Source organism: Amblyomma mixtum, chromosome 10 (genome assembly GCF_055824585.1).
Source record: "Amblyomma mixtum isolate Tamu chromosome 10, ASM5582458v1, whole genome shotgun sequence".
In the NCBI taxonomy this organism is placed as follows: domain Eukaryota; kingdom Metazoa; phylum Arthropoda; class Arachnida; order Ixodida; family Ixodidae; genus Amblyomma; species Amblyomma mixtum.
Genome location: NC_143021.1, coordinates 45,960,342 through 45,985,964, shown reverse-complemented (window position 1 = coordinate 45,985,964; position 25,623 = coordinate 45,960,342). Strand labels below are relative to the sequence as shown.

Here is a 25,623-nt window from a genome sequence, read left to right as displayed (position 1 = left end):
TCAGTGGTAAAAGTTTAATTGAAATTGGACCATGAAAATAAACGAAACTTCAGTAAGGCTAGCCATGTTGGCAGAGAACACAAAGCTGAGAGATTCAGATTTGAAGTGTGTGCGGCAGTTGGCAGAGTTTGCTCCCCAGTTGCCATTTCGCACTGTGGATGCGTCAGACATAAATTTTTTAGTAGTTGGAAGTCGAATTAGGCGTGGGAAATTTCAAGGCAGGCACTTTAGAGCGTATAAAACCTGAATGTGCAACTTTTGAAATATAGAAATTTTCACATTTTTTTACTATTTCAAGACTCGCTCTCCCCTTAATTGTTCTAGAGAAATGTAGATGTGCTCTCCTCCATGTTTGAAGTGCAAAAGAACGAAAAGCAGAGAAGTTTGAGGCACCCCCCCCCCCCCCCCCCCCCCCCCTGTGAAAGGGGCTGACACCCCGGCTGGTCCAGATGCCTTTCACTACAGCGTCCCCTGATGCGTTAACCCCCCCCCATAAACTAGACCAGACACTGTCAGCAGTGCCGGCCATCCAGTGCTGTGGGAATAGCTTGTCCAGCACACTGTGAACATGATGTGGCAGAGCTCACCTCACAGGTGGAGGTTCTGTGCGAGCACGCACCGCTAGATGCTCATGCGTAACAGGGAAGGGAACACTCCATCCAGACCTGCAGTGGCATCCATGTAACGCTCGTATTTTGAACCTTCTCTCTCTTTTCGTGCTCACGGGATTCTGCAAACATCATGCAGACTTGCTCTTTCCGATCACGAGTGGCTGAAGGTTTGCCTATCTCTCCGTATTGGTGGAAAGTGACTGAATTTTTTCTCACCTCAGTCAACTCGCTTGATAATTTCAAGTTTCATGGAAAACGGGATGTTGCTGTTTCGCAGCTGCTGTCATGCACACACACAGACAACGAAAACCATGCAAAAGTTCCGATGGCAGCACAATGCAGCGAGCGTGCTGATCACATGGCAGCAGGCACAGCAGACGCAGGGGGCTAAAAACACACCAGGTGGCTGGGTACGCGCCCGCCGCCCATGGCACAGAAAATTGACGTTGTCACTGGTTTACGCATGCTACGTAGCGCCAACAGCACCTGCAGGTGCATGCGGGAAAGCTGACCTTCAGAGATGGGTTGAGGGAAAGACAGTTTCTCGAGTGATGGCTAATTTTCTGTGTGATATACATTTGCCTGTGCATTCATGTTGTAGCTCTGTGGTGTAATGGGGTAGGACTGTAGCTTTCACCCTGTGGCTGTTGCAGTGCCTGATTGACCTCAAGCGCAATGTGCTGGTGATGGGCACCACGGGCACCGAGACCCCCTTCCTGGGCGAGGGGGAGCTGCCCGAGTGTGCGCGCCTGCAGATGCTGGGGGCCTCGCAGAGCGGCTCCACCCTGGGCAGCGAGCAGCTGCTGCCGACCGCACGGGCCGGTAATACCCGCCCATCCTCCCCTCCCTGAGACCACAGGTGCTTAATCCCGCCGCACCACAGCGAATGGGGACCTGCGCAAAAATTTTTCCCACGATGCAGCTGTCGCAAAATCGGCCATTGACAGAATGGATTCAGGAACAGTCTGTAGTCTCCAGAAATCTGTGAGCCATGGTGCATTTTTGTGGTGCTCCAGAAGCAATACGTGTATTCATGTTATAAAACGCACCTGTTACATTTGCTATCAAAAAGCATGTATTTTTCCACACATTATAAAAGGCACCCGTGCCTGTGAGAAACTGTGCTGCCTGGAGGCACTTTGGAATGGTCTAGGTGTGCGCTTGCGTTCCTGCGAAGTTGAACAGGGGTCACATGTACCTCAAAATTGATGCTCTACATGGCTTGCCATAATGCAGTCGCTCGCAGTAGAATCACAGTGCCAAGCTTTATTTCCGCTATAGCTTTTATTTCCGGTGGATCTCTTAGACTGATACAGGCCAACTTCTTTCTCTCCTTGGTGTCCTTTGAGATTGTGCGCTCTTCTGTGCTGCTGCACATGGCTCATTACAATACAGTAAAACCCACACATAACTAGCGGTTATAACAATATATCAGATATAACAATGGTCAGTCATGGCACCGACAACTTTACCATGTACAGTAACTGCTTATAGCAGTGCTTCATAGCACATTATCAGTGACAACAGTTAAATCTGATCACTGAGTGTCATCCATAAAAGAGACAAACAAACGCTCACCACACGTGTGGATCCAGCATACAGACTGAGCTGGTGCAGCAACGCCCCGAGAGAGCACGCACTCAGAGATACCCGTGACAGCGATGCACGCAGGAGAAACGACGGATGCACTCCCCTGGGCAAAAGGCCCATGCAGAGTGGGAAGTGGGCAGTCCATTGTCAGTGCTTCTCAGGGGTGCACTGCTAGCAGAGAGAGAATGCGCCAGGTCGTTTCTCTTTATTTTTGCATTCTGGCTGGCAGCACGTGTGCTGTCCCATCTTCCCCTGTCCCAAATACAGGAGTCGGGCAAGCTGCTGCATTGCTACATTGACCACGTGGACTCCCAATCAGTCAGTGCAGTGCACGCACATTGCCAGCTTGGTTTTTCCTCTTGTCAGCTGTCTCTGTACCCTTGGTTCTGCATGCTGTTTGGATTTATTCGTAAGAATTACTTCTGGAAAGCTGGCTGGATGCGGAGGCACGCAAAGCTCCTGCCTGTGCAGTGATGATTGCGGCATGGTGAGTAAAAGGATTCTTGCACGCTGGTGATGCAGCCGTGACAGATTCACCGACGAGACGATCATGGTACCTGTCACCGGTGTGGACAGCAATAAACGGGAACCTTTGTAGGTAGTAATATTGTAGCAAAAGCTCGTCATTCGACCTACGTCAATTTGTAAATCCGGATAATTCGAACTGCCAGCACATTCCTGGCCAACGCCCATGTAAGTCTGCGACGTCATACGCTCGCTAATTCGGACACTACGGGTCTCGCACCGGTTAATTCCGTTGCACTCCCAAAGGGAGCCTGCGTCCAGGTATGACTGGCCTGACGTGATTGACCAGGTAGCCCCACTCAAACCTGAATTCTGTGCTGCATAGTCATCCGTGCACCTGAGATGTGCGTACAACACCAGGCATGATGACCAACGCATGGCTCCGTCTCGAAATCAGTCAGACCGTGTACTTTTGGTTTTGCTTTTCTGAGCTTCGTGCAAGCCCGTAGCAGCCAGCTAACTGCGCGCTGATTGGCGCGGTCACAATCAACCTCGTGGTTGTTTCTGCAGTGCTTCCAGTGCGCCGACACTCTGCGCTCGTCACGTGCCATGCGCTGCTTGTGCAGTGGAGACGGTGCCGCTTGTGAGGGGTGTGACGCAGTAGTGGTGGAGTGGCAGTGCTTGCACATCGCACCGTGATCATTGTCGGGGTGGACCTCACCACTTTTGAGCAGTTCTGCTACGACGCTCCCTATAGTATGCATGCAATAAAACATCGATTGAAACAAAAAAAAAATTAAAATTGTTGTGCCATTCTCATCTCGAAAGCAAGCAACCATTGTCCAGTCGTTCACCAAACAAATATACCGTGATGCAATCAGTTCTTGTAAGTTTTTCAGGGTCATTCGATAGCTTGAACATTTTTCTGGTCCCCTGAAGTTCTAATGAATGAGCTTTTATAGGCATTAGAGCAATCGAATCCCTCCAGGTCCTTCCTGTCAATTAATTCTCTGAAGTTTGTCATTGTTTCCTTTTTCGGCACAGCCCAGTTATAGCAATAGTGGGTTTGACTGTATTACAATGCCTAGCGTGCAGAATGGAAGTTTGCACTCATCTTTTTTTTTTGCACATGGAAATGCATATTTTTGCTTGCTTGCAATTACTTTGGCTGCGATTATTGGCGGTAGTCAATTTTGCGTTGCATTTACTTTTCTGTACTGCGTTGGCTTTGTTATGTCTGCTGTGCAGGTCAGCGGACTTAGATATTTTTCAACAAGTTTTGCAACCATGACATTTTGTTGTGCTAAGTATTGTGCTGGTGCTGTGCCCCCCCCCCCCCCCCCCTCCCCCTCCACCAGTCTCCCGTGCAACACGGTCCGGAACTTGGAGGGAGGGTCAGCAACTGTTGCCCCCAGGGTGTTTCCCGTGGAGGGGGGGGGGGCATTCATGCAACCTGGCAGATGGGCACTGCAGGGTATGAAAGAGGCAGCCACCACGGAGGCACTTCCCTTTCCCACTGGTGCCACAAAATGTCTGGTTAAGCCAGTCGCAGTTTTGTGCTCATCCCTGCCCATATTTAAGCAAGAAATATGGGAGCCCCTGTGGGCTGTGTGCATTTTCACCTTGTTTTTCATTCAAATAGCAACTCTCTCCATATTGGCAAAATATTAATAATAAGGTTGGTTGGTTCATAATGTACATTGAAAAAGTTTTTTTTTTTTCCCAGAAAAGTTACGCACTTGTAGCCCATATTTATACAGGCCATACTAGTGAACTGTGTTAGGTGCCTGCGTCATGGAAGAATTTTTAATCAACAATCCCTCTGTGCCTGCGAGCTACACACCGTATTTACTTGCATAATAGGCGCACCCCCCAGTTTGGTCACAAAAAATCTGATTTTTTTTCTTTCCGTGCATAATAGGCGCAGCCCGAACTTGCCACTGTTATCAATACTGTTTTTACACAATGCCCTCCAGCCCCATGATATCAGGTGTGAAAAAAAAACAAAAAAACTCGCGCACATTTCACAACCCAATCTTTATTTTTAAAATGTTTTTCCTGAACTCACTACTAGTCCTCACTAGTGCTGCTGCCGTCGCAGCTGCTGCAGACCCACAGCATGTACAACGACATCGTGTGGAACAGCCACGCATGCTGAATTCTGCAGGTGCTCACTTTACATGTCTGTTTCGAAAGCTTCGTCTCCAGCCGGAAATCTTGCCGAGTTCAGCCCACGAAAACTGCGCCACTTGGAGTCACATACAAAAATTTAGGCACACCACAGTCGCAACTGCCACACTTCTCTGCTAAGTCGAGTTTCCGGCCTGCCGCACGCTTGCCGTGCTCAGAGCAAACTCCCAGCCATTAAGGTGCTTGCCCAGTGTGCTAAAATAGCAATGCTCGGCGGGAAAACCATGAGCACGGTGAACTCACACGCTTCGACAGGCACAAAAAGGTGGAGATGCTGATGTGGATAGCGGGAGTTCGTGGTGGAGGAAAAAGTTGACGATGATGATGATGGCCTCCGCAATCAAGCGCACTGTTACTCGCAGGTGGAGCTGATCGCAGAGGCCGCGGCACGTGCATTTTGAAGGCTATTCCCACGTAGGCCTTGGAAAGGTTTTGTGCGACCCTTACATGGATCTCATTTTTTTTTTAATATTTCCTTCGGGGAAAACAGGGTGCAGCCCTCACACATGCGTGCGTTTATGTAGTATGTTCACTTTTAAAGCGCAAGATTGTGAGTCGAAAAATTTCCTGAAATTGCACCCGCTAATAGGCACTCAAAAGTTTCAGCCGGATTTTCTGAAAAAATAAAAAAGTGCACCTATTATGGGTGTAAATACGGCAAGTACTCTTACATGAGCACTAACTAGAGCCTGTAACTAGTACAGGTGGATAAGTGAAAACAGGTGGGAGTGACACCTGTGTGCAGCATGAGCTGAGAGCTGGAAGGTTGTTTGTTGTTTCCTGCCGTGCCCGCCACTTTGGCATGAAACTGGGCTTGAATAAATGCTTTGCGAGTGCAGAAAAGAGCAGGCGAGGGGGGGAACAAGAGAGACACGATTGGGCCATGGCTGCACAGAAGGAACAACAGTCTCCACAAGCTGGCTACAACAAAGCACACCGCACAATCCTGCTGGTCGGAAAGTTCTCCAGAGGGAATGAATACGTGAGATTTGAAAGGAGCGTACAGCAATTTGGGGTCAGCTAAGCTTTTTAGGGGCTGCTGTGGTCCATGTGAAAGGAGGACGTAAAAAAAGGAAAAACAGGGCAGGAAATAAGACGCAACACAGACATGCCACCAAGAAGGAGACCAAGGGTAAAGGCATTCTAGAACAGCAGAATGGGCACCTGCGTACTGCAAGGAATTCTAGACTGAGTTTCAAGTCTGTCTGCCTGGGCTCTCATTTCCCAGTGCACTTTGTTCTCCGACATTAGCCTTTTCTCAGGGCAGTTGCAGCAAAGAATGCTGAGGAAAGTTGCGTTTATCGAGGTTGTCAGCAACATGGCACCAGTGGGACATGTGAATGCAAAGCTTCTTACCACTGCAGCTGGTGGGGGACCTCACACCTGGGTTGGCACAACTGTGACTGCAACGTCAACCTTTGAAACATTACTTCTTGCTTGCCGCAACAGTGAATGTTAGAGAGATCCTGGCAGTGGCTGGTGTGGGCTTATGCGTCAAGGATATACTATAACTGTTTGACATAACTGTGGTCTACAAATCTGGCAGCAAGCATTCCGACGCAGAGTGCTTGTCGCGAGCCTCCGCTGATGCAGCACCGGAAGAGGAAGACGACGCTTTCTTAGGACCGGTAAGCCAGCAGTTTCGCGCAGCAACAGCACTCGGATCCTGACTTGCAAAGCCTAGTTGATTATCTGAAAGGCAAGACCGCACCGCCTCCCCGGGGGTTCAAGCGCCAACTGTCGTCCTTCGTCCTTCACAATAATGTCCTCCTGAAGAAGAACTTCGCGTCCAACAGGACAGTACATCTTCTTTGTCGTGCCCAAGAATCTTGGGCAAGAAATTATGCAGGCATGTCATGATGAGCCGACTGCAGGGCATCTCGGGATTGCTCGCACGTTGCACCGCATCCAGGAGAAGTACTATTGGCCACGGCTAGCTGCCGACGTTTTCCATTATGTGAAAATGTGCCGCGAGTGTCAGCGACGCAAAACGCTTCCGATTAGACCAGCCGGACTCCTGAACCCCATAGCACCTCCAACTAAGCCCTTCCAGCAAATAGGGATGGACCTTCTCAGCCCCTTTCCGACTTCATCATCCGGTAACAAGTGGATCATCGTGGCCACCGACTACATGACCCGCTACGCCGGAGCAAAAGTGTTGCCTAATCGTACCACAACAGAAGTCACAAAATTTTTTGTCGAACGAATTCTCTTGCGAGACGCGCCCACACGCGGTCATCACAGACAGAGGAACGGCATTTACAGCGGAGCTGACGTAAGCCATTTTAAACTACAGTCAGACAAGCCATCGGAGGACAACTACAACAGCCTGCCATCCACAAACCAGCGTACCCACAGAGCATGTGAACAAAACCATCGCAGACATGCTCTTCATGTACATCGACGCCGAACACAAGATGTGGGACACCACTGTGCCCTACGTGACCTTCGCCTATAACACTGCCGTCCAGGAGACAACCAGGTCTGCCCCATTCGAGCTTGTGTACGGCAGGAAGCCCACGACAACACTCAACGCCGCCACCTACCTTCATTGCATGGCTTCGCATTAAAGACTAGCAGCACACCGACGCCGACGCTACAATCTGCACCGACGAGACACGCATTACAAGCAGGGGCCCGATTCGTGTCTTGTGGTTCATGGTTCGAGTCTTGTTGTGTCCTGTCCTACTGTATGCTATATTCTCTCGCTATAGAGAGGAACTTTGTAGCAAAAATAATTCTGACATTATGAATTCAGTGCATTCAGATGACCTGCAAGTTGCGTGTACGTCCTCTAGCGTACATGTGAGAGACGGCTAGGAACGGATTCAAGTTCTCCCCACAGTAGTCGGTGACTGTGCTGTTGTCGCCCAGACGAGGCTTACATAGTGACCCCGCCCTGTACCTGAATGAAGTGGTGTTAGCAGTAAAACAGGGAAGCAAGTTCTTGGTTATAACACATTTGATACAGCTCACATTCCTAAGTCACGTAAACAACTAAAATCGCCTCGGTCCCTACACGCTCCCACTTGTTCGAGCTATTGACACTTGGCTATTCTTAACCCGAATGCTCAGAGCACAGTCAATAAAGCAGGAGCGCTTGAAATCTTGCTGATCACTCGTAGTCACCACATAGTTGTGATAACTCGGGGGGGTTAGTGACGTTTTTCCTCCCTCTTACCTTGTTTTCAGGCGTGGTAGGGGTCCCTTGCTATCCTAATAACACATGATATTGAAAGTGAGGTTTTGCAGCAAATAGACAACCGTGAAAGTTTATTCCTGAAGGACAATTACATTGGTCACACTTTCATTCTGGGCGCGCTGCATAGGGCTCCAGATTCTGGTGCTGACTGTATGCATGGACAGATTGCAGGATCATATATATGTGTATGCATTTAGGAACAGTAAAATCATTATTTCTGCAGAATTTCATATGCATTGGTCTGCTGGATCTTTTGAACCTTCTGAAAATGCAGACAGACCTGATGATTGTTCTTGACCTTGTACAAGTTGTAACTGAGCCAACAAGGGATGAGCAGTTGTCAGCCGCTTGTTTTCTGTATTGGAGGGAATATCGGATCACAGATTGGTACTTGTTTCTCTAATGGTGAATACAAGGGGGGGTACTGCGCACAAAAAGACACGGACAAGAAGGTAACAAAAGAAGCGCAGACACTCGCGACTAACTTTATTTGAAAAACGACACCCCTCTTATGGCTTCAAACTGTCACATCACACACATGCGCAAAACAAAAACCTGTCTTCATTCTGATAGAGTTGTTGTGTTGCCTTCTTCTCTCTTTGTGCACAGTGGCCCCCCTTTTATTCACCGTGGTTGACCGACTGGCTCAACAACGCACGCTCTTAACTGTTTCGCTAATATTTCTTTCTTGTGATAAGCCATGCAAAAATTTGCTGAAAGTTGTAAAAGACTTTTCATGTGCAAATGATGAATCACTACTTGATTATTTAGACATTGCTTTTCACAGATTTGTGGGATACTTTCAAGGAGCACTGTGAATTTCATTCCAGACAAGAAAAAAAATGCGTAAAGAAAAAGAATCCATGGTTTAATCGCCACATTATTCATGTGAAGCGTTCGAAATGGGCAAACATAGATCTTTTAGCAGAGCTTGCGGCTGAGCTTTCTTTGAATATTAGATTTGCCAGGAAACGGTACTTCACGGAATGTCTCCCAGAATTGATAAAAAATAATCCTGCTAAGTTTTGGCATCATATCAGACAGTCTCATAAGCCTATCGAAGAGATGGATGCGTTGTTACGTGCCAAAAGGGATGGCCAGCTCTTAATAATTATTTCCAGTCCGTATTCTCAACTGATGGAGGTGAAAATACTGTCTGTCACTCCTTTGCATCTGATGAAGGTGCTCCCAGCCCAGATGGCGGCGCTGTGCTGAATCACTTAGGGTGCCTCGATGCCAGCGCTGCTCATCAGGGTGGGGACAGCCTTTGTACCACCCTGCGCCCCCTCTCAGCGCCATGTTGGTTCTTTCCGGCCAGCTGTTGACCTGAACGGACCTGCGTTCTGTTCCACTGTCCTGGTGGAGCGGTAGTTGTTGTTTTGTGTAGTGCCTTGTGATGTGCGTGCTTGTTAACAAAACATGACTGGCTGTTGTGTCCCTCTGTGCACTGGATTGAGCGCGAAAGGGCAACATCTATCTGCGATGGCTTAACACTCCTGAAAAACCTGCGGAGTGTTACGCTAGCAAGACTGTAGCAGGTATGAGTCTACAGTAAGGCAAGCACATTTTAACCAGATAACCTTCCCAAGAGCTTATAATCTTGTTTCTTATTATGGATTTGTAATCATATTTATGTAACTAGAAGAAAAATGACACGTTGCATGAGTAGGCTGACAGAAGTGCCTATTTAAGAGGAAAAATATTACTAAGAACATTTTTCAGCAATCGGACACAATGTTAAGTAGTCATTTCACTTTATAAGCTCTCAGGAAGGTTATCTAGTTAAAATCTACTTGCCTTACTGTAGGCTCGTACCTGCTAGTATTACTAGCGTAACACTCGACCTCGCAATTTTCGTTGTGTCTGTCGGTGCCCAGTTGTCGCATTTTACTCGCGGCAAAATGTTCTTAGTAATTGTTTGCTCAACTAAAACAATATATGTCGGAGATGGCAGAAATTTAATTTATGCAAGCAGACAAGTGCTGGACTTGTCTATCAGTGTGAGAGTGCTTTCAAGTCCTTTGCTGAAGCTCAAGATCTGACCCGTCTGAGAACGCCTTCGAAGGCACTGAAGAAAATTATAGGAAAGCATGCAATTTTGCCAGAAAACCCGTGTTGCCTCCACAAAGATGTGATTGGAAAACTGCTTGCGTGCTTTGTCTCCACACGGCTTCGCATCTATCTGCGATGGCTTAACACTCCTGAAAAACCAGCCGAGTGTTACGCTAGCAAGACTGTACCAGGTACGAGCCTACAGTAAGGCAAGCGCATTTTAACCAGATAACCTTCCTGAGAGCTTATAAAGTGAAATGACTACTTAATATTGCAAATAAATTGTGTTTTATTGGTGAAAAATGCTCTTAGTAATATTTTTTCCTCTTCAATAGGCACTTTAACTGCTGTCGGCCTACTTATGCAACGAGTCATTTTTCTTCTAGTCAAATATGATTCGAAATCTATAATAAGAAACAAAATTATTATTAAAAGTGTTGCAAACACGAAATTCCATCCAAGTGTAATAATAATTCCAGTGATGCTTGTGGGAAGTATGCGAGTGAAAATGTTCATAAAAAAGGGGTAACCTTGCAAGAAAATATTGCCACCTTCAGGTTACGGGACATGTGTCGCACACCCTCTTTGGAAACCAACTGTTAACCAGACGGCACAGAAGAAAATTTACACGCCCGTCCCCTTCTCTCTGACCGATACATAACCTGGCGCCGCAACACACCCAGCGCCTTCAAAAGAACCAAGATGGCGCCGAAAGGAGTGGGTGTCCCCACCCTGAAAAGCGGCGCTGGCATCGAGGATCACTGTCTCGTTTTGTGTCCAAAATGTTTCGTGCTTCCTTATCTTCTTGCCACCTCACAGGGAAGGTTATTCCTGTCTATAGGACAGGTGATCAACAATTGCCCCCCAGTCTCTCTGATGTGTTGTGAGCCTATCGAACGTATTATTGTGCAACACTAAACAGTAGTGATGCCCCTGCTCAGTATGGCTTTGGGAAGGGATTTTCTGCCACTACCCAATAGCCATGCGAATTTCAGTGCAGCTGAAGTCATGGATGTTACTCACTGGTGTACCACCTCCGCTCATTGCAGCCTATGTCCACAACACAGAACGCACTTTGTGGAGATTCGTGGTAGTGTGCTGGGTCCCCTACTTTTTTTAATTTATGTAAATGATTTAGTTACAGGTGTTAATTCAGCTGTCAAGATTGCTCTGTTTGCTGATGACTGCATGGTATACACTCCCGTATCTTCCGTTTGTGACCAGGAACATTTAGATAATGCTCTGCTTAGTGTCGTTTCCTGGGGTGAAAAATTGGGCATGGAAATCAATACTCAGAAGGCTGTGCTCTTGCCGATAACAAGGAAGAAAAATCCATTTTCCTTCAACTATCGCATTAATGGCGTTTTCAGTTAAAGAAGTGCCAAGGTGTAAGTATCTTGGTATTGTTCTAAACTTGCACCTAAAATGGAATGACCATATATACCACATTAAATCCTCAGCTTTACGTAAACTTGGTTTTCTTCGCCATAAACTTAAGGACGCACCTAGCAACTGCAAACTATTGGCCTACAATACTCTTATAAGACCAAAACTCGAATATGCCGCCATCGTTTGGGACCCACATGCAAAAAAAGACATAAGAGAATGAGAAAAAATACAGAGGCGCGCAGTACATCTTATATTTAATAGCTACAACAGAACTAATTCTCCATCTTCGTTAACGGTAGCAAATGATATTAAACCTCTCAGCGTCAGACGCAAGATCAGACGCCTATCCTTCCTTCACCAGCTAATTTTTGGAAAACTAGGCATCTCTTCAGCCCCCTAGGTGCACTTTTCAGAAATGCGTAGAACTCGTCGTCATCATAACCACACTTTGGCACCATATCTGAGAACTACTGACGAATGGAACTCCCTGCCGAGTCATATCGAGTGTTGATTTTGATGAGGCACTTTGATGAGATGTTATATATGTACTGCACATGAGACAGTTTTATTGTTCTCTTGTGCATCCTTCTGCCCTCCCTGCCTGGGCCCCAATGAGGGTCTGCAGTAGTGTAGAAATAAATAAATAAATGCACCCCACATCCACAGATTTGGTCATGCTGCATAGTAAGCTTAGGAGGTCTTGTAAATGGATGGATAATGGCCTCTCCGCCTGGCATCGTTTTCACGCGGGCCATACCTGGAGCCCATTGCAGCCATTTCCGATTCCAGGAAGAACTCGTGTGATCTTTTAAAAAAAAAAATGCTCCATTTCCCATGCCATCGGTGCCACTTGACTCCGTTGTGTTCATGCAGACTCATGGACACGTCATTGTCAATATTGGTACTCATAGTCCAGACCATTGTGAAGGCAAACTCATTATTGTTACATGTCATAGGCACAGGGGGGGTGCCCCTGCCTTCCACTCACCAAGTCTGCCCCATACAGTTTAGAAGAACGTCAATTTGGGCCAGATGGTGCATTATTTGAGACAGAAATGGCAATAGCGCTGCAATAAGACGTACACAAGAAGCATACCACATCAGGAAGAGGGGATTAGATTGCGTGAGTGATACCTCGGTTCGCCTTTTCAAGACTGAGATATCATATCCTGGAACAGTTTTGTTGATACCTGTTGTACCTGTGTTTTTTGCGCATGCTGCCTTGAACTTTCCATATATTTGCTGGCTTTGCAGTAAATAAAATCAGATGAAGTTAGCGCATGTCCTGTGTCTCTCTCTCTTGTGTACGTCTTATTGCAGCGCTATTACCATTTCTGTCCCATACAGTTTACCCTGTTGGACCTGTTCCGTCATTGTGTACAGTCCCATGATGTTGTGTTCCGAGAACTGTTTGGGTCATTTTGAGGCAGTCTCTCCAGGTTCTTTTGTGCAGCTGCACAAAGACAGATGTGTCATATTTTCTGGTGCCCAGAGGAATTGTGGGAACGCTGGCAAGCACCCTCCCTTACCCTCTGTGTATGATGTTACTGCTGCTCCTTAATATCTAGTGTATATTCCATCACTTTACAATCATTCCTCATCCTCCCAAGCAGCAGCAGGAAGAGCACTGATTCAGGACATGGAGTGACCACTCTCTCCTTGGAGAGGCCAACTGGCAGCAGACAGTGCGTGCGTTCTGTTGCCTGACTGCCGTTACCACCACCACGTGACAGTACATCCATTTTTGTACATCATAGCCACACTGCAGCTTGTCCAACTCAAAACAAAATCAGTTATAAATGAAGGTGAATTCCACATTGCAACTCCAGTGGATAACCACCACTGCTATTTGCTCTTAAGCACCCAGAAGGGATTTGTTGGTAGGTGAGCGCAGAGGAGTGGTGCAGGAAGACAGCTCTGTCTGCACACACTGCCTCCTCACTGCTTACGTCACCACTCACAGCGTTATCTTATTTAACTGTATTCATAAACCATCCACTTATATAACGGGAGCCATGGGTGTTGAAATGATGAAAAATGACACATTCAGGAGCAATACACACTGCGAAGTTCCAGAGTTTCAAAGTCTAAATTTGACCTCCAACTACTAAAATGTTTGAAGTTCAGAATGGCGCAAAAGACACACACACAGGAAAAAAGGGGATGACACAAAGAGCACCTACTACCAACTGAATTTATTTTGGAAACACCCTCTTTTATAAGGCAAGACATATCACAGGCGCTCTTTGTGTCATCCCCTTTTTTCCTGTGTGTGTGTCTTTTGCGCCATTCTGAACTTCAATCATGAACCAACTAGCCCCAAAGCAAGTTCTACTAAAATGTCCATATGTCGTGGCTATGAGGCCCACTGATGGGGAGTTCAGAGCAAAATGTGGCAGGATTTGGCGCCTCTCGCTTTTGTTTGAAAGCTGTGCCCCTTCCCCACTACTGTGAAATATTTTTGGAATGCCCGCATTCCGCTGTTTCTTGAGGGCTCTGCAACAACCTCTGAATGGCTGGCATGTGCACTTCAGATGCGATTTTTTGCCACCATGACTAGCCTTATGGAGGTTTTTATTATGTAATTTCAGTTAATCTTATATACTGTTGAATTCAGAAAGTAAACTGTCGAGCTGTGCTGTTTTTGTTCCACCATCATCATCAGCCTAACCACGCCCTGTGCAAGGGCAAAGGCCTCTCCCATGTCTCTCTCCAATTAACCCTGTCCTCTGCCAGTTGCGGCCACCGTATGCCGCAATAATCTCATCCACCCACCTAACTGTCTGCCTTCTCTTGGAATCCACTCCGTTACCCTTAAGGACCAGTGGTTATCCTGGCTTTGCATTACATGTCCTGCCCGAGCTCACTTCTTCCTCTTCATTTCGACTAGGATGTCATTAACCTGCATTTGTTCCTTCATGCACTCCGGCCACTTCCGATCTCGTAACGTTTCACCTATCATTTCTCTTTCCACGGCTCGCTGTGTTGTCCTCAGTTGTAAGTGTGCCCCCCCCCCCCCCTGTGCAGGAGGTGCCCAGGAGCAGCAGGAGGAGTTCCCGGTGGCCGCAGTGGACCGGCTGGCGTCCCTGGGCTTCTCCAGGGACCAGGTGGTGTCTGCCCTGCGCCAGGCCCAGGGGAATGCGGACCAAGCCCTGGCTGCTCTGCTGGCACAGAGCTTGCAGGGGCCCTAGCCTCACCACCGTGCAGAGATTGTTTGCCCCCTCTTCTTTTTTTACCACAAACATGTTGATGAGTACAAGTGAACAAAGGTGCCTACTTTCTTGTGCTGCTGTGCAAGACCAATTAAATGTGCCCCCCCGTGCATGCATTATCCCTGTGTTGGACCACAGTCGGGGGGGAGCTCCTCCATGCAGGCGTCCAGCTCTTCTTCCTCCTCCTCCGGCCTCCTCTGGCTGTTTGTCGTCCTGCAAGTGGAAGCACCCACCGATGATGGGTCACGCATGGTGTGACTGAAACCACGCAGGGCCCAAGAGGAGGAAAGAGCGCTGCACAGCGCTGAACTAACAACCGATATTTATTTGGCACCAAAATAGAAAACACCACAAAGAGCACACTCATGCGCCTGGATCCCTGCAAGACAACACAAGCTGAGGTGTGCAATTCCAGAAAAGAAATTCTTAAAGATAAAGACGCTGATGCAGCACTTACACAGGAATCACCCTACTTCTTGATATTCGAGGCCTTGACTATTTCACAACACGGCTCATCTCTATTCCTAGAAACAACTCGGCAGTATTAGAGTATGCATCCCGAGGTAACAAAGCTCTCTGTTATATACGTTGTTGCAGTCCTGCCTGGCCAATATAAAACCAGCTTCAAATGAGAGGAATGGGATACAGGACATTTTTTTGGCCCTTCACAAATTTGCACTCATGATTTTTCGGGCAATCGGAGATAGTTTTCCCTGGGTTGTTGACAGGCATGCACTAGCTTAATAACTTAACGGGGGCCGAAAAAACAACATCCACTCAGACTCAGTTTTCAGCACTTTTCTAATTATGCGATATTTTGTGGATATAGGGAATGGCTGCTACTCGCTTTTTTGTTGGACATTCAGGGCCGGGGGAGCATTTCAATTTCTTCAGTAACAGATCGGCTACAGATGAAAACGCATAAAGTGGAAGACCACAACCAGTTGGCCTGTCCACCTGGTTGCTAAAACTGTGTTCGGTTTGTTGTAGACAAGATTTAGTAAGCACACTCCTGAAGCTTGACATGACAATTCCTCATTTAACAAGCTTCGAGTGCAAGGAACCGTATGGTAGCAACGGTTTATTACCCCTTGACTCAAAAAAAGACCAGCACACACGGCAGGCTCAAGTCTAGGAATCGATTGCGTCCTTTACAGGAACTTCGTGAGTCACAGCCACAGGGGTAAGTAAGAACATCAGAAAATACACCACGAGCTATAGACACTTCCCTACTGAAAGCATCGCGGTCACAGGTGAGCAAAACAACATAGGCATCCACAAAGCAACAAACTGCCACTACAGCTGTGGCCTTTAAGCGGTTATTTAGTTCTCTGTCATGGCGCTCGGCTGCTGACCCGAAAGACGCGGGTGCAATCCCGGCCGTGGCGGCTGAATTTCGATGTCAGTGCACGTTAAAGAACCCCAGGTGGTCGAAATTTCCGGAGCCCTCCACTACGGCGTCCCTCATAGCCTGAGTTGCTTCGGGATGTTAAACCCCATAAACCAAACCAAACCAGCTCTCTGTCATGCATTGCTAAAAAGAAATCGCTCAGAATTGGAGCAACACAGGAACTTATGCATACACCTTTCTTCTGGAGGCAGGCTAACAATTATAGAAAGTTTTCGACCGACAAGCCAGCTGCGTTTCGAAAGCAAATGGGACCATAATTTTCAATGACATCTCTAATGCACAAAAGACGTCTGTCATGCAGTACTACAAGTTCTTTACCTCAATAGAAAAAGCATGCAGTTGGTGGTCATGGTAGTCTGTGGTGCTAACCACGTCGAGGGAATTCTTAAAGGGATACTGAACCAAACTTCTGGAGCTACTCTTTTACATGTAAACGAGCTTGACTGCTAAAATTGATAAATCCGACAAGCATTTTAGCAAAAAAAGGCAGATAACACGTTTTTTTTTTTGCGATTTATTGCCATATCGTTGCGGCCGCTGCGACTAGACGTCATTACACCTGCGCGCCCACCATTTCCGCAGAAGCATGACTGCCATCGCTACTCGTGGCTTTTCCATGTCTGTCGTCTGCTCATGGCGTACACAGATATGTCAAGATGTTAATCGATGCTGTCTACATACCATAACCGCATGCACGCTTACATCCGTTAAATGCAGCTATTTTTTCCGGACCTTACGCCATTTCTAACATTCTCGCTTTTAAAACAAATGTGACGATGTTCAGACTAGTGGCGCCATCTGGTGGTTTGGAGGGGAACCACTGTTGTCAACAAACCAATGCCTCTCTAGCCTAAAGGGGGCAGAATCGTCACTCTAAATAAAAAAATTAAGCAAATTTATTATTTATACGTTTTCTTATGGGCGACAGGAGATGAAGCGAAAGACCGGTGGCCCATTTATGGCCAGTGAATGCACTGAAGAAGGCAGTAACAACGCCGAATCCAGTCCGAAGCGAGGCTTCATGCATCGAAGGGCGCCGCCATATTTGTCGCCGCGGGAGGGTGCCATGACGGCTTGGCACGCGCTCATTAAACATCGAAAATAAAACCATCCGCTGAAAAAATGTGCGCAGTGACGACTAGATTTCAGTGCAATAGTATTCCAAGAATCTATTTTCAGAGGTTTTGTTCAATTTTAACATTTTGTTTCAGTATCCCTTTAACCTTAACCTGGAAGGGATCGTCAAGTGGTAGTTGTGTTTGTTTTTCTTTCAGAAACTGTACTAAACAATTTTGCCGGGAACCTTTCTTGGACACAATAACATGAAATGGCACGTCAGTTTTATGTGTCTTTACAGTAAAAACATTACTGTCCATTATTTGGGACCCATATCAGGCATACTTGATTGAAGCAATAGAAAAACTCCAAAATCAGGCTGCACGCTTCGTATCCAATAATTATAACCCCTTCCAAAGTATCACTGAGATAAAATCACTGCTGGGCTGGGAACCGTTAAACAACAGAAGAAAAAATTTGATATTTAAATTCTTCCACTGCATCTTCTATAATCAAACAGGAATTGATAGCCGTAACTACCTTTTGGAACCAACTTGCGTCTCGACTCGGCACGACCACTCCAAGAAGGTGCGCGAATACAATACTAACACAAACAGTTTTTCTAAATCACTCTTTCCACAAACTGTGAAAGACTGGAACTTGCTGCCGGAAGAGTGTGTTTCAGTCTTTGATAATCGCGATTTTTACTGTCGACTATATTCCTGACAATCTAATCCTTTCCTACTATTGTTCAAGATTTCTGTTACCTTTAATAATGTTCACTTATTGTTTTGTTTTACTTTGATGTTAACTTCGCTTAATGTTCTTGTTGCTTTTTATGTGAAAATGAATGCGTTGTTTTGAAACTGTCTCCCCTGCGGTAATGCCTTCGAGGCGACGCAGGTATTCTGTAAATAAATAAATAAATTGCCCGCACAAATGAAAGGCTACACAAAAATGCTGCCGTGTGCACATCCTGTGCGTGGGATGACACCAGTACTACTGCAAATGAGGCGCTCCACTCACTGCAGTGGTCTGGCCTCCTCCTCCTCCTCGGCGGGGGGAAGGGGGGGACCCAGGGGGGGCTGCCACAGCACCACTGCCATGGACGTCCGCTTGCGGCTGCATGGGAGAGAAAAGCATCCAACACTGGAAACAGCAAGAGCCCGTTAGTGCAGACAGTAACACCACAACCCTTGCACCAAACAAGGCAAGCTGCACTGTTCAGATAAAAATTTCACAAGTTATGCTAACTTGTCCAAACACCCTGCTTTCACAATGGCTGGTGCCATGCACTATGTATTAAGCACTTATAACCTTGTTTGTTGCAGCCACTTCAAAGTTTTAAGCTCTGTGGAAGCCCAAGTAAATCAGATATGACAGTCATGTGGACCTTGCGTCGTAGGTCCCGAAGTCTGCAGTAAATGGACCAATAAAAACCAACATTGCAACGGGGACTTCCCACTTTTCATGCCATGTGCATGAGACATGTTCTGCCCGCTCAGAAAACGCATGGAGGGTGATCAACGTTCTCTGGCTCATCTTCCGTCCGTCTGCCTGGCCGGCCAATTAGGTCTAGCGTAAGTGATGCTATTGAAGGTTGCGTTTAATGATGACGCATTTATCATTTGGTCAACACGCACAGATATTTTCTGCGCATTCGGCACGTTTCAGCTTTCAGAATATAGCTTGTGGGAAGAGAGTACAGCATCGACACACGGGCAGCATTGCATGCTCCGCCGTCGAATTTTCATACAGTCCATCTCATCGTTCCTTGTAGCACCACCAAAGCTGCTCAGGTAAAACCAGGACATAATGCAACGCATTTGTGTGCCTGCACGCCAAAAACCGATTTTCCCATTTTCGTGCACTTGACAAACTAATGTCCACGTTTGAGGACACAATTTTTCTAATTAAAAGCGCAAAAAATTTTGAGCAATTTTTTTCTGTATATACTACTGACGAGGTATGTCATAAAATTCAGAAACAATTTCATTTTTCTCCCTTTTCTAGGGGTCCATAGTGAAGAGGTTAAAACACCAGTTGCTATAATTGGTGACCTGCTATGAGCAGATTATTCTTCATATAACTATACAGATTGCACAATCTGTTGGTTTGGCTAACGTGATGTGCCTACCTGTATAACCGCAAACAGTGAGTCACTAATTCATTTGTGCTTTACTAGTGACACTCGACAAGGAGTTTACATGCAAACATTAGCGACCACTTAATAGCAAAGTTCCTGAAACGATTCTCCCCAACGACATATGAATGATCGTGGCATACTTGAATTACATAGTCTCCTGCCATTTACAGAGTGGAGCAATGTTTTTAAACTCCAAGAATGCAAATGAAGGCATATTTCTTTTTTTGATAAAATAACCAATGTGTATAGGAAAGCTTTCCCCATCAAGCCAGTAAGAAAATAAGGCCAGAAAGCCATGGACCACAAATAGCTTTTAAAAAGAATGAAGCCACGAAACTGAATATTCCAGGTGTTTATTGCAACCAAAGACTTAGATCAGCTAGCAGATTATAAAAGAGAGAAATAAACTGAATTCCAATCTAAAAAGAGCTTGTACAGTTTATTACAGTAAAAACTTTACAAATAACTACAACTGCTCCCAGAGAACTTGGAGGCTAATGAAATCATTTCTTTCTCAAAAACAACAGCTCGACAGCGCAAGAACTTAGCATTGATGCTGTTGCCCAGGGTTGGACCTGGCTGATAATTTGAATGCTCACTTTCTAACCTCTGGCATGTCGGGGAGCTGCACAAATTGCCCAAACATTGAATTTGTTCCTGACAAAGTAGCAGACAGCATCTTTCTGCGGCCAGCTACGCTGCGTGAAATCGCTACTGCTGTCAAGAAGCTGAAAAATGGTTGCTTTGACCACATCACAGTTCGTCCAGTAACGCAAGTGTCAGATATTTTATGTGTCGCACATCAGTAATTTTATTCTTCGAGATAGGTTGTTTCTAGACACGATGAAAATCGCTCACGTCTGCACAGTGCATAAAAGCAGTAAATCAAACAGCCCTCCGCAACTGCGGGCAATTACAGTGTTTCCAAAAATAGCAGAGCACGTAAGCACCTCGAGGTTTACTCATTTTTTGGTTAATAAAAGCATAACAGGGCATCAGAACATGTTTCAGAAAGGGAAGTCAGTTGAGTCTGCCTTGGTCAGTGTTAAAGAAAAAATGATTGCGAACATAGAAAGCAAACTTCACACACTTGGAATATTCTTAGATTTCAAGAAGGCTTGCGATCCTATAAAACATAAAATTCTTTTTACAAAGCTACATTGACATGATACTCGGGGTAATGCACTTGATTAAAAGTTATCTCCAGAATCGCTTTCAATTTCTAAGCCTCGGAAACAATAAATCTAGCTTGGAAGTTATCAAGTATGGTGTCCCACAGGGCTTGATCTTAGGTATAAACAATACTGTAAAGATACCCGGACCGCTGGATATTATATGCAGACAGTATGAATGTCATCTTTAATGGAACCAGCATAACCACCTTAATAAATCGAGCAACTAATGGCTTCCGAGGTCTGCCATCCTGGCTCTGTTGCACCCAGCTGACCTTGAATACTGAGAAAACAAACTAGGCAATATCTTGTGCAGTATGACCTGCAACTCCGGAGCTTACCCCAGAGCCCTGAGGGTCGAGCTCAGCAAAGCATGTGTTACGAATTGGAAAAAACAGCGCAATCAAAGACGAGACACAAGAGAAGGGCAAAATACCAGTGTTTTTCCAATTCGTAAAACGTGCCAACCAGCCCGTATTTGCCCTCTTCTGCAAAGCATGTGACGTGTGCAAATAAAAAAGGGGGGGGGGGGGGGGGGGGGGGGGGTTTGGCCACTGCTAGGGCATTGCAGCAAGAGCACTCATTGGCACACCCAGTTGTGGCTTCAATGAACGACCTAGTTCGCGAGAGAAGAGGGGCGTCTCTTGAATGGCAATCCTGTCTTGCTGTGGGGGCGGTGGCGCAATGCAAGTCACACTAGGGTCCCAAGCTTAGGGACACTAGAAATACTGCGTGCGATAGTGCTGCGATAGTGCGTGCTCTCGTTCCTGCGGCGATAACTGCACACTCACATTAGCAGAATGCATGCGGAGGAACGATGACAATCTCATGAGTTTGAATTTGGAAGCAAGATCCCAAAAAGCAAAGACGCACATAGCATGCCTGATGACGTTGTGTGAATTACGCTGAAAAACAGGAGCCGCGCTTTCTTTCCACCCACTGGCGCTTATCTTGGAACCAAGCACATCGTGAAGCCCTGTGTTGGGCAGCACAAAAGGCCCGAAGCGGGTGATGTTTCTTACGAAGCACGGATGAGAGCGCTGTAATCACGGCCCATCCAGGCGCACGGAGCACGCTGTCACGTGGTATTTTTTAAACTCCGCGGGCTTTCGTTTTTCCCGAATAAAAATGGCCATGCTAGGTCTGTCTCGTTGGAAGTGCCTGGGTTGGACGATATTTGTGGAGCTCCACAACTTTCCTATTGACGCCTGAACGTTTGAAGCTATATTTAAAAAGTTAATTTTTTTATCTCGACTAATTATTCAAATAGGAGGATCGGAAAAATGGTACTGTAAATTTAGATAAACCACAACAACATCCACGTGATTTAAGCTCTGAAGAACGCTTAGTTTTTTTATAAACCTTCGTCCAAGTTAGCTGGGACACTCTGTATATGGCACACAAATAAGAAATTAATACCCGTGCCACACGGACAGATTTAATGCCATTAAGTGCTTACTGCCTTAAGTTTTAATGGCATTTGTGCGGTGCCACACGCACAAATTTAATGGCATTAGCCTTACTGCCATTCGCGACCTACTGAGTTCGCCACAACTCATTCGCCCGTGCAATGCCTACTCTCGTTCCCATTCCACACGCAGAAAAGCATGCAGCTTTGTTAGTAGCAACTTCCTAACCAGTAGGAAATAGTTAATTCTTAACTTTCAGTCAGATGAGGCAACTATACTGCATTTTCAATGTGAAGAGCGCCATTTTTATCAGCCTTATTGACAGGTACTCTCGACTTGGGTGCTGACATGCGAGTCTATGGCTACTTTTTCTACTTGTAAAGAAGGAACAGCCGTATTTTCTGAAAAATCGATTTTATATTACATTTGAACAACATTTCCCATATATTGCGCTCATTAGGAATGTTTATATTCAGATGAAGCTTTTAACCACCTTGCAAGCGTTATCATCATCGTCACTTTCGATAATGGCATTAAATGTGGACGTGCAGCACCAACTCCGAAAATAATGGCATTAACAAACTTAAGGCCTTAAGCATTTACTGCCATTTCTTGTGAGCGTGTGGCATGGGTATAAGATGAGCACGCAACCTTCAGCTCTTAATCATTGTACATATCTTTGTTCATCCTCTTCAAATGAGAGAAGGAGTGATCTTGAAGTTGTAACAGCAGCTGTCCATCAAGGTTCTTTTTGCGTGCAGCAAGCCGCACAAAGCGTCCGTTGACAGCCTGTTTCTCTGTTTTGTTTCCAACAGGTTGACCTGCGAAAACGCACGTTCGACAGCAGCGCTGGAGGGTGGTAGGCACAAAGGGTTCTCCATAGAACTTGACAGCAGCGTGTACTCTGAGATACTCTGTGCCAGAAGTGGTTCACAGACAAGTCAGCGTGGTAGCCATTCTCTGTCCAGTTCGTTCATTTCGTTTTCCTTCATGATCAGGGGAAAGGAGACCGCAAGCGACGCGACTGATGGTACTGTCTGGCCCGTGACAACTTTCGGGTCCAGGGCTCGAAGGCTTTTCATCTGTTCACTTTTCATGGGGAACCGCAGGCACGTCTGATGAACTGCTTCAATAGAAAACACCCCAGCCTAAAGTTGTGAACCTGGTTATCGTTTAAGCCGTGTAAGTTGTCAGATAGTGGGGCAGTTGGCTTTGCTCCCAGGTAAACTTCGTCCAATGGCAGCACAGGAGCTTGGCGGGGTCTTTGTACTACCGCACATACACGGACAATGGTGTGGCCTCCAAGTAGTCTCGCTTGATGCAGCATTCGAGTATGCATTCGAGCACGGCTGAAACCTTTTCATGGACCACGTGGATTCTGGTTTCTTCCGACTGCACTTCCTTATTTAGGTTAGTGAAGAAAGGCAGCACGTACTCAAGGAACTCGAGGGAGAGTTTCGTTGACGGGTCAGTCAGTTTTTCTAGAATGGCTTCTGCAGCAAGCAGGCGGTCCTCAGTGGCTGCTTTCTTGAAAAACAAAATCAGGGCCCGGCGTCTGCTCGAGCAAACACGTCACAACAACTTGGAGAGACAGCCACCTTGTTTGGCTTGGGTGCAACAGTTTGTGTGGTTTAACCTCTTCAAGCTTCTGGAACTCTTGGAAGGCAGATGTCTGCTTAGGCGACAAAAAGTAGTTGAAAACATCGTGTGCCAGGTCCTCAACTCCTCTTGGCAGTGTTTTACATGCATACGAGGCGCACAGATGGAAGGAACTGCATACGCACTGCACCATGAAGATGCCTGCAATTTCTCCTGGTAGCAGCGACGCGACAGAATGATATGCGCCCATCATCACATTCACTCCATTGGCAGCAAAACCGATCAAATTTTTCTCGTACAGAATTTCTGCACCACCAAACACTGCCTGCAGGCTACCTGGCAGTTGCATCACTGACTGGCACTGCCGCTGATGTTCACTGCTCGGGCCACGAGTGACAGGTGCTTCACCGTTGCCTCGTCAGCAGACTCGTCCACCAGAAGAGCTGTGTGCACAAAAGCTTGCGCAGCTCTTGTCCTCTCTCCAAGCACATGCTTTGTGATGGCAGGGCACTTCGTCCGGCCACAACTTAAGTTCTTTGCAATCTGCGAGTTGTCACATGACGTACCTTGACAACATCAACTAAATGCCCTTGAACGGCAGATTGTGTTCTGTGATAAACGCGGCAAGTCTGATTTCAGCCTCTTTCGACAGATTTGTCTACTTGAGTTTGCCCACTTATTAAATCAAGGATGTCAGTGCGCGGGTCGATTGTAAGCTCGCAGCACTTTTCTTGTGTTTGGAGCTTGCAAGGTGGTGGTCGGCTTCTGATTTTCCACCTCTACAATCAGATCTGCATGCTTTGCAGGAAAAATACACGGGCCCTTTTTCACTGGCTGACAGCCACCCTCTGTACTTTGGATCAGCTTCCCATTCGTTGAAATATTTCTGGTCGTATGCTTCCTTCCTGCTTGGCTCACCTTCCTCAAGGTCGTCCAGAAGCTGCCCTCCGACAGGCAGCACGTTTGCACGAAGAAGGTGAGCGTAAACGTAGCACGTTGGTCCAGGCACTGCAAGTCAAAATTCAACTTCGCCTTTCGTAGAGGAGCAGTCACTCGTAGCGCCAGAGATGGCACGCACATTCAGCAGTTTGATAGTCACATGGTTTCGTTTTTCCTCACTGTGCAGCAGCCGATAGTTTCGGGCTGCAGAACTGCTGTCGCCCTCTCTCAGCCCGGCAGAACACCAAAAATAATGGAGCAGTAATTAGCATTTTTCATAGTTTTTTCTGTTCCAAACGCAAGATAATCAGATACGCCTGTCATTAGGCCACCAAAATAAGCAATTATATGGCCTCTCGAAATCCCTAGATTTCACAAAAAAAGACGCTAGATCCCTAAAGCAAAGAAAACCCCTAGATCTAGGGATAAATCCCTAGGGTTGGCATCACTGCATGGCAAGCACGCTAACATGCCACGAAAACAACAAAAGGCTGGAGCTGGTGATACCAGGCAATACTGATGCTGATGTGGATAGTGGGAGATCGTGGCGGAGGAAAAAGTTGACGATGATGATGATGACAATGACTGCGACCTCAAGCGCCATCCATGGACGGCACTTGGAAGCTCCAGTGCGCATGTGTTGCCTCCATGCTTACGTGATCTGCGATCAAGCACACCGCTGCTCGCAGCCAGAGCTCATCGCAGAGGCCACGGCGCATGCATTTAGAAGGCTATTCCCACCTGGGTCGTGGAAGGTTCGGGCGTGGCCCTTACACGGATTTTTTTTTTTTTTTTTTAACATTTCCTTGGGTAAAATGGGGTGTGGCCCATACATGAGTGCGGCACTTACATGTGTTTATGCATAATTATGGTGATCAAATGCTTCAATGTGTTAGGGTAAACGAACAATTCAAAAGACGTTTATTCGTCTTTCCGTTACAAAGGATCTCTGGGTTAACAAGAGGCCGTGTTGCTTCTTTCGTGTCCAACACCTGAGTCTGTTCTTCACGCGCCGCGCAAGCGCTCGTCCTCCTCATCCTCTCCTCACATCACTCTCTCCTCCCACGGGCGGCTCGGGTTGCTCGGACTCAAAGTTCGGGTTGCTCGCCCTCCGGAGAAGGATCTCCGTCGGCGGGGATGAGCTGGCGCTCACATTCGGCCATCCTGTGCCACCGACCGC

General features: G+C 46.6%; 2 protein-coding genes across 4 annotated transcripts in view; one reads left to right on the top strand and one right to left on the bottom strand.

Moving 5' to 3' along the window:
- rngo (DNA damage inducible 1 homolog rngo) overlaps window positions 1-14,868 on the top strand; it is a 92,513-nt gene extending 77,645 nt beyond the window's left edge. Inside the window, exons 4-5 of one of the 2 annotated variants that reach the window (XM_089563220.1) lie at window positions 1,265-1,433; window positions 14,527-14,868. In XM_089563220.1, coding sequence (XP_089419346.1) covers window positions 1,265-1,433; window positions 14,527-14,690 — 333 coding nt within the window. In that variant the 3' untranslated portion in view covers window positions 14,691-14,868. Of the gene's footprint in view, window positions 1-1,264; window positions 1,471-14,526 lie in introns of both variants that reach the window. The other variant, XM_089563221.1, reaches the window with a different exon arrangement.
- LOC149325692 (uncharacterized) overlaps window positions 8,094-25,623 on the bottom strand; it is a 57,365-nt gene continuing 39,835 nt past the window's right edge. For both annotated transcript variants that reach the window (XM_089563223.1, XM_089563222.1), the window contains 2 exons: window positions 18,205-18,300; window positions 8,094-14,924 (listed from right to left, as the gene is read on the bottom strand). In XM_089563223.1, the coding sequence (XP_089419349.1) occupies window positions 14,828-14,924; window positions 18,205-18,300 (193 nt within the window). In that variant the 3' untranslated portion in view covers window positions 8,094-14,827. The remainder of the gene's footprint in view (window positions 14,925-18,204; window positions 18,301-25,623) is intronic.